General features: G+C 40.8%; 1 protein-coding gene across 3 annotated transcripts in view; it reads left to right on the forward strand.

Annotated features, from left to right (window-relative positions):
* The window catches only part of b4galnt4a (beta-1,4-N-acetyl-galactosaminyl transferase 4a), a 456,187-nt gene that overhangs the window by 399,289 nt on the left and 42,676 nt on the right, over nt 1–14,222 (forward strand). For 2 of the 3 annotated variants that reach the window (XM_034288228.1, XM_034288229.1), the window contains 3 exons: nt 1,073–1,135; nt 1,311–1,313; nt 13,750–13,816. In XM_034288228.1, the coding sequence (XP_034144119.1) occupies nt 1,073–1,135; nt 1,311–1,313; nt 13,750–13,816 (133 nt within the window). The remainder of the gene's footprint in view (nt 1–1,072; nt 1,136–1,310; nt 1,314–13,749; nt 13,817–14,222) is intronic. The other variant, XM_020044136.3, reaches the window with a different exon arrangement.

The raw sequence follows: 14,222 nt of genomic DNA on the forward strand, positions 1-14,222 counted from the left end.
AGGAACATTGTCTGCTCAAGTAGAACCAAATGACTCTAAACTCACTCAGGGGTGCTTCATCATACAGCAGAATAATGATCCCTGGTCAGAACATGTTGGCTAATGATGGGAACTGCCATAGCTACCAAGGAGTTTTTCAGGGCCAAAAGGTACAATGTTCTTGACTGGCCAAGTTATTCACATTATTTATATCCAATTGACCCTGTCTGTCACATGTTTAAGGTAAGATAAGACCAAAGGCTCAGAGCGGAGAAGGAACTGAAGATAAGTCAGTACAGTCCTGGCAGAGCTACACCAGGAAATATACCAAGCGTGTGGAGATATGTGTGCTTCAGTAAATCCTTGCATGCAAAGGATATACGTATAAGAAATGTCCACTAAATTGTACATGATATTAATCTGCCCATAGACTTTTAGTACCCTAAATTGGAGAACTATGTACAAAGTTTGCTGAATACCCTCAAACTAAATCTAAATGTTCTCACCTTAAGAGACAAAAAAGCAACAAGAAAAATAAATACTACTTTTTTTGGAGTTTACTCAGTGAATGCTGAAATGGTGAATGGTCCGATTGTTGAGTTACTATTTAAAGGTTTTGACATTTCCCCCACGCTACAACACCCTCCCTAGCCGCATTGCAACTCCATTAATTCCATTAAGTAAGACGTTTATATCTGTCCCAAAGGGAGTAGCTTAATACATGGCTCTGTGAATGGAAAATATGTTAACTTCAGTTTATAGGTAATGTATTAAATTGGATAATTGGATCTACTTAGTGCTTAGAGTAAGTGCAATTGCAGCAGGCTAAAAGACCTTTACATTGTAAGAGGAAATGACCTTAACCATCCAGGCTTGTAACATAAACAACTTTATCGGCTCTGTTCCAATGGAGATCAAACTAACTTAACATTGCCATAACATCACTTAGTTTAAAGTGATAAAATGGGCATTACTGTAGTAGTATGGACATTGGCCTTGTTATGCATTTTCTTAGTGTCTTGTTGCTACGTATGCACCATATGTGACTATTCCACCACTCAGTGGAAAAATCCTTTTATTGCCTCTATTTCAGAAAACGGGGGAGGTGTGGTTCATAAAGCAGGATTTGAAAACACGAGAGAAACAAAAAAGAAAGGTGTGCCTATTAATCTTGGCAGGTTTAATACACTACTAAATCCTAGTCCACACTTACATGGGTATTTTTTAACAGTTTTTTTTTCTTCTTCGTTCTTAAAAAAAATCCTGGCCTGAGTGTTGGATGTAGCAGTGACCTCCATAGCACATTCTGACACCTCTGTTCCTCAATATAGTGGGTGAGTAAATATATGTGTAAACATGTAGAAAGTCCTGTTAGCAAGATTAAAACAAGCAGTATTTATGTCTGCCATGTTAACAAAGGAGATAACAGCGCACATTCTGACTTCAAACCAAGAAATAACGGCACACTCATTAAAAGACAAAACCTCTGTTTCCCCGTATACACGTCAACACTGAAAATAGTTTCTGAGTATATTCACCCTGAAAGGGTTTTTAAAATTTTTTGTGACCTAAAATGCAGTTTGCATGTGGACAAGGCCAAAACGCATAGAAAAAACCCTGTCTTAAAAAATACCCATCTATGGCCTAAGTCTGGGATATAAATGTTGATGAGTTCTAATTCTTATTTTGAAACTCCCATTTGGCTAATTGTCTCTCAGTCCTAGTCTAATAGCACACTCACTCGACCACAATATCTGTCTTTTACTTACTTCACTTTCTATAAAAAAAGATTTAATGCTTTTTTTATAGAGACATCGGGGAAGAAGTCAGAGGTTTTTCTTTGCTAAATGCGCAGTAGGCCGGATTCTAACCCATGCTGCAGTAGTTAATGTGTACAGTAGGCAGAGGTATAGACTAGTGAACTACCCCAGACTACATGCCCCAGTTTGTTCCTCCCATTTACAGACTGCTTCCATGTTTCATCCTCTCCACTACTCCACTTGCTCTATCTCCATCCCTCCCTTTCAACCAGCCTTTATCCAGCTCCCCTCATCTGTGAAGATTTGATTGGACACATCTGAAAGAGCACAGTGGCAGCGATAGTGGGGTCACCCAAACACACTCTATCCTGTCACGTTTGATCCACTGTTTCAACCTTCGACTTAAGGCACACTACTGTATCCCTGCCACCTTAACTAGATCATCCTTTCTGGCCTGCTATCTGTAGCCTTTTCTAGTTGTTATTAGTTAAGGGCCAAGAGCATTTTCCTGTCTTCTGACATGACATTCAGGTCATAGTGTGTGTTTCTTAAACAGCTTTCCATCTTATTAGCCTAAGTAGCTTCTGGTCATGTTAGCGGTAGCTAACATGTACTCATCCTTCTTCTTCCTCCAAACACGGCGAGTGGAGTTTAGACCAAAAAGCTCTATTTTTGTCTCTTCAGACCACATGAACTTCTCCCATTCCTCCTCTGGATCATCCAAATGGTCATTGGCGAACTTCAGACGGGCCTGGACATGCGCTGGCTTGAGCAGGGGGACATTGCGTGCGCTGCAGGATTTTAATCCATGACGGCGTGGTGTGTTACTAATAGTTTTCTTTGAGACTGTGGTCCCAGCTCTCTTTAGGTCATTGACCAGGTCCTGCTGTGTAGTTCTGGGCTGATCCCTCATCTTCCTCATGATCATTGATGCCCCATCATTGGTGAGATCTTGCATGGAGCCCCAGACCGAGGGATATTGACCGTCATCTTGAACTTCTTCCATTTTCTAATAATTGCACCAACAGTTGTTTCCTTCTCACCAAGCTGCTTGCCTATTGTCCTGTGGCCCATCCCATCCTTTTGCACAGGTCTGTGAGAGCCGGAATTCTTACTGGTTGGTAGGTGATCAAATACTTATGTCATGCAATAAAATGCTAATTAATTATTTAAAAATCACAGTTGAAGTGTACCTATGATAAAAATTACAGACCTCTACATGCTTTGTAAGTAGGAAAACCTGCCAAATCGGCAGTGTATCAAATACTTGTTCTCCCCACTGTAACAACAGTCAATGGAAACCACAATCAACAACCAATTGAGGGCTGGATTCAAACTCAAAGTAAATCAAAGTAAACAATTGATTGAAAATCAAAGTAAACAATTGAAATGATAGAACAATTGAGGTTGTTCTATCATGCGTTAATTTCATCACAGCAACTCATAATGTGACTCAGTAATGTGTATGGACCCCACCTCTCTGACCCACTGCCAAACCGGTCATGTTGGATGATGTTTCAGGCAGCATAACATTCACCATGGTATCTCCAGATTCTTTCACGTCTGTCACATGTGCTCAGTGTGAACCTGCTCTCATCTGTGAAGAGAATGGGGCATCAGTGGCAGACCTGCCAATTCTGGTGTTCTCTGGCAAATGCCAATCAAGCTGCACGGTGCTGGGCTATGAGCATAGGTCCCACTAGAGGACTTCGGGTTTTCAGAAACATGCACACCACTATCCCGCAAGTTATTTTGTGGGGCTCTGGCAGTGCTCCTCCTGTTCCTCCTCTCACAAAGGAGCGGATTCCAGTCCTGCTGCTGGGGTCCAGCTCTACTCGTGTAACAGCCCGTTTCCTGGTGTCTCCTCCATGCTCTTGAGACTGTACTGGGAGACACAGCATACCATCTTGTGACAGCATGTTTGGATGTGCCATCCTGGAGGAGCTGGACTGCCTGAATGGGCTGCAGGTACTGATTCATGCTACCAGTAGTGACATGGAAACTAGCAAGACGCAAAACTAGAGAAGAATCAGTCAGGAAGGATAACGAGAGAGCAATTGTCTTTGGGCACCACCTGCAAAACCATTCACTTTTTGTGGGTTGTCTTGCTGTTGCCTTTATAGTGCACCTGTTGTCACTTTCATTTGCACCAAAACAGGTGACATTGATTCAAAATCATTTATGTCCATGAATGTAGTGACCCCTCATCCTTTTGTTTCTTCTAATGTGTGGCACTCTTGGCCAAATGAGGGATTTAAGACGCTAGCGAGCATACCAACAAACCAAATGTCCAGATGAAATTCAAAGATAATGATTATGATGTTTTGTTACAAAAACATTTTGAGTTTGAGTTGTGATCCTTTCTGATCACACTAATCCTTGGTAGTCTGCTTTAACTTGAAGCATTTTGCCCAAAACCCAAGACACTCTTGGGGCACATGGATCCAGCACCATGACCACATCACCACAATGGAAGTTGCGTTTCAGTCTTCCCCACTTTTTATGCTGCTGCATAAGTGGCAAATATTCCAGGATCCATAATTTCCAAAAGAGGTCAGCGAAGTACTGTACTTGTCTCCAATGTCGTCTTATGTACAAATCAGCTTTACTGAATACTCCAGGTGGAAGAGAGATCTTTGGTCTTAGCAGAAATGTGTGATTTGGAGTCAACGGTTGTAGATTGTGTCGGTGGTCGGTTACTGTGGTAATGTGGAGGCTGTTCAAGATCGCTTCTACTTCGCAGAGGGTAGTGTGTAACCCCTCTTCATCCATAGCTTGTTGTTTTAATACAGAGCAAAGCACTTGTCTTATGGCTCTGATGAGACTCTAACATACACCTCAATCTCAATGGGCCCAAAATAATCTTCTCCTGTGTTAGTAAATTGAGGTAGGTCTGGCTAAAGCCTTTCATAGGATAAGTCAGACGTTTTCTGTTCTCCAACTTTGGCTCGGTACCGTCTGCAAATAACACATTTTGAAGTAACCTTTCTGACTGATGAGTTTGCCTTGATTATACAGTACATTTTGCGGAGCTCAGAAGGGATGTGATTTCTTCCCCTATGTCTAGTAATTTTATGCATGTGCTGTAGGATGAGTGGGGATATATGGGCATCCTTTGGGAGTATGATGGGAAACTTTTGTTTATCTGGCATTGGTGCTGGGCTCAGACATCTTCCTATTCTTATCACACCATCTAGCAGCACTGGATCAAGCTTGTACATACTGCTGCCTTTTTTCACTCGGGGTGTTACCATTTGCAGCATTGCAACTTCTTCCTGGATAAAATATGGCCTGACCCCCTAATGTGCTCTTGAAGTCTTTCTTGACTTTGGCTGTATTCTTGGTCATGTTCCTAGTGACCATACTAGATCACTGAATTTCCTTTATTTTACATGCCAACTGTTCCAAGGTTTTCTTTAGCTTCAAAAGCCATGCTGCTGCACAACAGCTGACTAACAGTCCAGAACATTGAGCTTTTCAACTGCAGCTTCAACTCTGACCTGATTACCTTATCTAATCTTGTGGCCAGTACAGCAGCAGCAAGTTCCATTCTTGGAATGGTAATCCTTTTTAAGGGAGCTACTCTTGATTTCCCCATTATTGAAGCGACATGAACTTCCTTCCTGTCGTTTACTAGGTATCAAGTAGCTAACTGTTCAATATCCTTGTTCACTTGCATCTGCAGAGTGGTGATACAAGATTTTGATCTTTAATATATTTTGTTCATTGAAACCCGATGTGTGTTTCATGTGTTCCCTTAATTTTTTGGAGCATTGTATATATTTTTTGCTCAGTATGCTCATAAATCTTTGTCACAGAGTTCTCATTCTTAACACAATAAGCAGCACCATTTTCAGTGTTGTTGTTGTGCTACAATGAAAAGATTGCTGTCAGAGTGCAATATAACATGATTGAGCAGTCATTTAAATACATACTGAGGAGAAACATTTTAACACATACTGATGACTTAATTGGGACCTGATGTGAGTGACAATTGGAGACAAGACAATGAAGGAGTCCGGGGAGTTTGTGAACAATGGGAAACCGGGAAAAGCGAGAGGTAACGGAGCTGTCCATCACCACACCGTCACAGCTGCCTCAGATTCACTTACAGTGAACCACAAAGGTATTTGGATAGTGATACTTAAAAAAAAAAACATTTTGGTGTCCTATTCAAACCCACATTCCAGCGGTATAAGTGCTCCGGAGGCAGCTGCTTAAACCCACCTAGGCCACCGTTTTTTGTTTTCTTGCACATACACTGGAAACGAACATTAAATGAAACAGATGTAAAACCAACTGTCCAAATACTTTTGGCACCTTAACATTTGGTACTATGTGACTGTACAATGTAAAATAAATAATTATGCAGGATTGGGTTTGGTGGTGGCTCTGTAACAACTGATTTATGCTAAATGTTAACATTTGCAGTATAATTTTTTACGTTATAGTTGTCTGTGGAACAACACAAAATTCATCAAACTGTCATCTCAAACTAACCAGTGATAACGGTTTCATCCTTGGGGTTAATTATCTTTAGCTTAGTTTGATTATGTTTGCTCTACCAGAGTAGAGAGTAATTGCTGTGGGTATTTCTCTCATTTATCAGGTTTTGAACCAAATCTTTGGAAACTCTATGGTGGATGTATAGTTCAGTGTAGAAACTAAATCAAACCTACTTGTTTGTCTTTCACAGAATATTATTCTCTCATCCCCACAAGTTAGAAGTGACATTTTTATTTAATCTCCCTAAGATAAGGAAACAGGGTTTGTCACTTATCCTCTAACTTCTAAATGTTGATGTTCTTCTGTCAGTTGGAATCACTGAGAAATCCATCATATTTGTTTCTCAAAATGTCCTCACAGATCTGTTCTGTTTCTACTTTTCAGCTGTCTTCATTAAAATAAGTGTGTGTGCATACTTGTTTGTACATAATATATTTTTCTCTGTCTTTCTCACTCTCTGTCTCTTTGACTTGCTCTGTCTTATCAGATTCTTTAAATAGTGTCTTCCTCTTCCCCCCAGTGGTTATAACATCTGTCTGTTCTGCTCTCTACTCTGCTACAGGGCTCTCACTATTTACAGATTTGACAATTAGAGCATTTAGCCAGGTAATGTGTGTGTGTGTGTGTGTGTGCGTGCATGTATTTTGGAATTTGACCAGATAAAGTTTTGTGGGTGTTGGAATATATCATTCATATAGTGGTTACCTTAGTAAGAACGTACTCGGTCGAAAATCAAGAGATAAAGATAAGCTTTATTAAAAGCACCACAGCAAAGTTGTCTGATGTTAAATGTTCAATCGATCTCACTGTAAAGATTGTTGCTAGTGGTTATATACATTGAAGGGCGTGTCTACCTAGCACAGATCGTATTTCCACAAGAACCCCATGCCAAATGGTCAATGTAAACATTCCACATTCCGGAGATTGGCAGAGCGTGACCCACAGAGAGAGAATCTAAACACAGATGTGTCTGTTGTTCTCATTATCTAGGCACATTTAACTTTCAATTAAACATATATTCATAGATTCCACATGGGTAAAAAAAAGCAAGCAAGTGTCAATATGGGAAGTGAAGAAAGGAAGCATGAAACAATTTAACCCTAACCCGTCAGAAGGAATATCTGACCTTAAAAATATTCTTAACCTTAACCACTCACAATTACTACTTAACCCACTTAACTACTTAATTGACCAGTGGCATTCGCGTGCTGCTTTGGTTGTGTCATGATTGAGGGCTTTCTTGCATGCACAGCCCGCTTCAAGTTCAACCACTGTGTTTTGATAGGATTGAGATTTGGGCCCAATAGTCCTGTTGCAAGATCCATGTTTGGTTAAGCTTCAGCAAAAGCTTCAGCAAGGCCATACAGATGGCCTTACATTCTCTTATAGAATTCTCTGATACAATATGTAATGTGTGGTTGTCTCATTGATGTGTGGTTGTCAAGTTGGCCAGGCCCTGAGGCACCAAAGAAGTCCTAAACCATTAGGTCTTCGCCTACATGGTTTACAGTTGGTTCTTCTGTTCAGGGACTATTTAGTTTTTGCCAAACATGGTATCTGCTATAGCAGCTAAACAACTCAATCTTTAACTGATGTCCGGAGCACATTGTTCCAGTAGTTATGGTCTTTACCTAGTTGCAAATGTAAGTTTGTGTTGACAGTCTTTTTTGAGGGCAGTGGCTTTTCTTTCCTGCCCTCCTATGTAGGCCAAGTTTGTCCAGTCCTTTTCTGACAGTTGACTCATGCACTTCGACAATCATTGTGGTAAGAGAATCTCTTGATAATCTGGGGTTCTTAGTGACTTCTATAAGCATTTTTCTGTCAGCTCTTGGGTTGAAATTGTTTGGATGACCGGTCCTATTTAGGCTTTCAATGATCTGGACTTATTTCCTTGTATACATTATCCACCAGACAGTGGAATTATGCACTTTGACTTGCTTGGAAGTGGCTTTGTATCCCTTCCCAGACTCACAGGCATTCATAATGTTTCTTCTGAGGGCCTCAGATAGGTCTTTTGATCTTGGCATGATGTGCTACTACACACTCATGGTTAAAACCAATCCAGACCAAATGGCTAATCTTTATGGAAAGCACCTTACTTTTTCCACATGGTTGTAGGTCCTGTTACTCCATGTGAAATTGTATATTCTTAAAACAGTTGTATGTTAACTGTGCACTAACTGGAATTCAGTTTGAAAAGTATTAGCTTAAACCTCAGAGGTGTTTGGGGAAGCTTTGAAAATATATATATATTTTACATGGATTCTGACTACACTTTGAGGTCAAAGTCAGCCTATTCACTGTTCCTATCCACAACACCCTAACAAATCGCCAGTCTATTTAAATGTAACAGAAGATGTAGCAGTTTTTTATAGACATTTTACCCACCTGGATAGCAGTCTAATATACAGTGGGGAGAACAAGAATTTGATACACTGCCGATTTTGCAGGTTTTCCCACTTACAAAGCATGTAGAGGTCTGTAGTTTTTATCATAGGTACACTCCAGCTGTGAGAGACGAAATACAATAATACAAAAATCCATAAAATCACATTGTATGATTTAAAAATAATTAATTTGCATTTTATTGCATGACAAGTATTTGATCACCTACCAACCAGTAAGAATTCCGGTTCTCACAGACCTGTTAGTTTTTGTTTAAGAAGCCCTCCTGTTCTCCACTCATTGCCTGTATTAACTGCACCTGTTTGAACTCGTTACCTGTATAAAAGACACCTGTCCACACACTCAATCAAACAGACTCCAACTTCTCCACAATGGCCAAGACCAGAGAGCTGTGTAAGGACATCAGGGATAAGGCTGGGATGGCCTACAGAACAATAGGCAAGCAGTTTGGTGAGAAGGCAACAACTGTTGGCGCAATTATTAAAAAATGGAAGCAGTTCAAGATAACGATCAATCTCCATCGGTCTTGGGCTCCATGTAAGATCTCACCTCGTGGGGCATCAATGATCATGAGGAAGGTGAGGGATCAGCCCAGAACTACACGGCAGGACCTGGTCAAAGACCTGAAGAGAGCTGAGACCACAGTCTCAAAGAAAACCATTAGTAACACACTACGCCGTCATGGATTAAAATCCTGCAGTGCACACAAGGTCCCCCCTGGACATCCCCCAGCGCATGTCTAGGCCTGTGTGAAGTTTGCCAATGACCATCTGGATGATCCAGAGGAGGTATGGGAGAAGGTCATGTGGTCTGATGAGACAAAAATAGAGCTCTTTGGTCTAAACTCCACTCGCCATGTTTGGAAGAAGAAGAAGGATGAGTACAACCACAAGAACACCATCCCAACTGTGAAGCATGGAGGTGGAAACATCATTATTTGGGGATGCTTATCTTCAAAGGGGACAGGACGAATGCACCGTATTGAGGTGGAGAATGGATGGGGACATGTATCGCAAGATCTTGTCCAACAACCTTCTTCCTTCAGTAAGAGCATTGAAGATGGGTCATGGCTGGGTCTTCCAGCATTACAACGACCCGAAACACACAGCCAGGGCAACTAAGGAGTGGTTCCATAAGAAGTATCTCAAGGTCCTGGAGTGGCCTCGCCAGTCTTCAGACCTGAAACCAATAGAAAATCTTTGGAGGGAGCTGAAAGTCCGTATTGCCCAGCAACAGCCCCGAAACCTGAAGGATCTGGAGAAGGTCTGTATGGAGGAGTGGGCCAAAATCCCTGCTGCAGTGTTTGCAAACCTGGTCAATAACTACAGGAAATGTATGATCTCTGTAATTGCAAACAAAGGTTTCTGTACCAAATATTAAGTTCTGCTTTTCTGATGTATCAAATACTTATGTAATGCAATAAAATGCAAATTAATTACTTAAAAATCATACAATGGGATTTTCTGGATTTTTGTTTTAGATTCCGTCACTGACAGTTGAAGAGTACCTATGATAAAAATTACAGACTTCTACATGCTTTGTAAGTGGGAAAACCTGCAAAATCGGCAGTGTATCAAATACTTGTTCTCCCCACTGTAGAAGTCAAATGCTATTATCCTCCAAGTGTTTGAGTGGAAAGCAGAATAAATCTCTCCACTTGGTTTTCCAATAAATCTAATTGAACAAAATCCAATAAGTTGAAACCAATCAAATTATTTGTTCTAAACAATACTTTATTTCACTGTAACAGAACTGTTTTTGATTCAGAGCCTAATCTATCCTTTTAAATTAGAAAATAAACTGAAATGGCTTTCACAAGCCAGGACACGAGGCACAGAGCGAATGTAGGGAAACATCCTTTTATTTTTAAGCGCAAAACAACAAAAGGAGAGACTAACCACGAGCTGAAGTACACTGCACAAACACAACTGGCACAAACAATGATCCACAACCAAAAGCAAAACACAGGCAACTTAAATCGGGTTCCCAATTAGAGGCAATGTGGAGCCCCTTACAGGCAGGACCTGGCTGTTACCCCCAGGCGCAAAGAGATGGCTAGAGGGCCCCAGCCAGGACCTGACAGTACACCCACCCCCCCAAGGCACAGGCTCCTGAATGTAAGACCGGGACAGGTGGTGTCTCCACCCCAGAGCAGGGATAGGTGGAGGCTCCGCCCCCAAGGCAGGACAGGGCACCGGAGCAGAGGGAAGAGGTGGTGACAGCAGGGGCTTATTGGACCAACCCTCCGCGGGTGGTAGCAGTGGCCCCTCCAATACCCATGGATGAGCTTCCAGCATCTCTGTACTCACAGTTTAGTCCGCTCTTAGCAGTGGGCCCCTTTTTGCTATGTGGGTATAACATTCAAAATGTAGGGGTCACTCAGAAATATCCATGTTTTGGAACAAAAATAATAATAATTGTGTCTATAAAATAACATTAAATTTAGCAGAAGAATAGTATGAACATTGTTAATATTGTAAATGACTATTGTAGCTGGACACTTTTAATGGAGTATCTACATAAACATCCACAGACTGGATACTATGTGTGATCATGCTTTTTCTAAAGACTCAATGAATTATGGTTTACACTTTAAGGTCAAACACAGTAATTTTCCATTTTCATTACATGCTGTCTATTGATGTGAAAAGAAAAATCAGTTAATCTCAATTGTGCCCTCTGGGTTTTTGAACAAAATTAGTTCAGAAGTTAAAAGAAATTGTGCTGCAATAATATACTAAAAATGTCTGGAAACCATAGGGAATAAAACAGCCTCTGACTGAAGTAGCGGGTGTGTTTGTGTGTGCGTTAGTGCATGTGTTTATTTGTGTAGGTCTGTTTTTGTGGGAAACATGATTCCATTTTGCCTCAAACCTGATATCACACACCAACAAACACACACAGATGCTGATGGAAAACAATATCAAATTACCATTTTGTCACCAGTCGGAATGGGTCTGATGAAACATAATGAAAGACTACTAGCTACTCGCGCCATTTTGTTGTTTGGCTTGTCATTTTCACAATTTCCCTCAACCAAATTGATTTCCTCTCAGTGAAACCTGCAGGACCATTGATCAGCCCTCTGGTTTCTCACCTTAGATGGTGTCAGAGCACACAGTCATGCACTGCCATTTCTAGACACAAGCAACTGCCAGATCCCCTTAGAGTTAGTCAGGGTCTCAACTTACATACATATTGACTTACTTACCAAACACTTCCTCCTGAACAAACCTCTCTGAAATGTTTCCAAAATTACTTTTAAGTAAGCTTATGGTAGCGAGTGTGTACATTTTTATATTCGGTTATCAAATTAGCTAGTAACACAGGACTAGAATTTTTAACACTTCCATTGATTATCAAAGTAAATATTCTAAGTGATTTTGGCACAATAAAAATTATGCCCTTCTCACGTTAAAACAATGCTCTGCGGTTAAACAATAAGTTTCCCTTTTAAAGCTAATCTTTCTGTGGTGTGCATATATTTATGGGTGTGCTAAGTATGCTCTTTCGATATCTGTGCTTGTGTCCTCATATCTTGCGCGTGGTTTTCTCCATTTTCTCCAGAAATGTTGTAAGATGCATCTTATCAAATTTGAACTGTCTTCATAACCCCACAAATACTGTCCGTATTTTCAACATCTTTTCCACATCCTATGCTGCACATAGGGTTTGTGCGGGTGCCTAGATGTCTGCGTGTGCATAGCGTTTTGTGTCTCCTGGGCTGTTCCGTGAATGGCAGGGCGCCAATCTCCATTGATCCCACAGGCGGAGTCAACCTTGAGAAGAGACACAGACGTTGGCAGCATGCTAAAGCCTCAAACATACCGTGTGTGTATGTGGCCGAGTGTCTGTCTTTGTCTGCCCGCCTGTGCGAATGAGTGCGAGTAATTAATAAAGAGAGTAGAATCTCAAACCCTAGATGAAAGGATACACCAACGCAAGTAAGCGTGTTGAACACACTTTTTATTTTATTTTAGTCTCTTCTTATTTGTACTATTTTCAGTTTTATTTGATCTGTATTGGTTCATGCCTGCATGGATGTCATGTTTGTATCTTAATTGCAGTATGATTATTTTATTGAGAAACAAAGTGAAATCCCAAAACACTGTATTTCTGCCTGTGCATAAGTGTTAGTGTTGTAATTTTCTGTGTAGGGTGAGTGTTCATATTTGTGGTTGAGTGTCTGTTTGTTGTCTCAGTTCCCGATGTGGAAAATGACCTGTCTCTCATGATTACAATGCTGGTAAATAGAAGTGACGTGGTAATTGCCAAATCTCTTTAGATGGATTGTATCCTGCCTCCCTCAATGTCCTAAATTGATCTCTACACACTGTGTAGTCCACTTCTTTTGACCTCTTTGAATGGAAATATTGATGGAATATAGATCACGGAACCATTTGGGGCGCACTTCATGTGTTTGCTTACCGTGACCAACAGACCACTCCACCCTCTCTTTTCTGCAATTTGTCACTCCATTTTGGGCTGTGATTCCTCATTCTCCCCATGCTGTGCATCTTTTTCATTTTTTTATCTCTTTGTGTCTCTCAACTCTTCTATATGTTTGTCTCAAATTTTGCCTCTCCCTGTCTGCCTGTCTCTTTTTCTTTGAATTTCTCTGTCTCGTCTCCCTTTATCTTTTTCTCTAGATTCCTTTCTTTTTCTCGTTGCATTTCTCTCTCCATCTCACTCTCCTCCAACTGTTTCTATTAGTGACCTCTAAGCATAGTAGGGCTTGATATATGAGGGTAGCTTTGTGCTCCAAGTGAAAGCATGGGTTTAGGCTCTCATCACTCTTCCTCTCCTCCTTCTCTCCCTCCCTCTTCATGACGAAGTGAGTACAGAGGCAAACATTGATTCCCTTTGGATCAATACTACTGAGTGTAAGAGTGAACAGCGCATCTGTCTTAAATTATGTCACTGTCCAAAAATGCTTCCTATTCTCTATATTGTGCACTTTTGACCAGTGCCTTATTTAGAGCTATTTGGGATGCGGATTGTGTCACTTTGGAGTAAATATGTACGGTGAAGCAGTTCATCACTCCTCATTCATTTCATGGAACTTTCTCTCACCTGCTCTCACTTTCTTCTCTTGCAGTGGCGTCCATTCCTGCCAGGTCTGAAGTATGAAGTTATTGACTCTTCCTACATCTCCCTCTACACAGGTAAGAGTTGGTTGTTGTGTCCTAATGTAATTTTTTGAATGATAGTAAACCCAGCATGCTATGTTTTCATGGAAGAGTTTGCTGAAATCCATTACGATTGTGTTTATTTTTCACATATTTTTGTGCTGCCTCCTTTCAGTCCCAGGCAAAGACATATTAGAACCGCTGTTGTTTTAGCCTTGTATTGTTCAGCCTGGCATGGCTCTGAATGTAGGTCTTCATGTAGATGTCCCTCCATATCAAGTCCATTGTGTCTTTTATTCATTTATACTTTACTATTGCCTTATCTATACACTTTGCACACTCATACACTGTCTTTCTCGCTCGCACACACAGCAGCTTCCATCCCTTTCTTGGAAAGGTCAGAGAGCTTATGCTATTTCAGGCTGTACTACCTTGTTATTCT

This window comes from Esox lucius, chromosome 19 (assembly GCF_011004845.1).
Source record: "Esox lucius isolate fEsoLuc1 chromosome 19, fEsoLuc1.pri, whole genome shotgun sequence".
Lineage (NCBI taxonomy): Eukaryota > Metazoa > Chordata > Actinopteri > Esociformes > Esocidae > Esox > Esox lucius.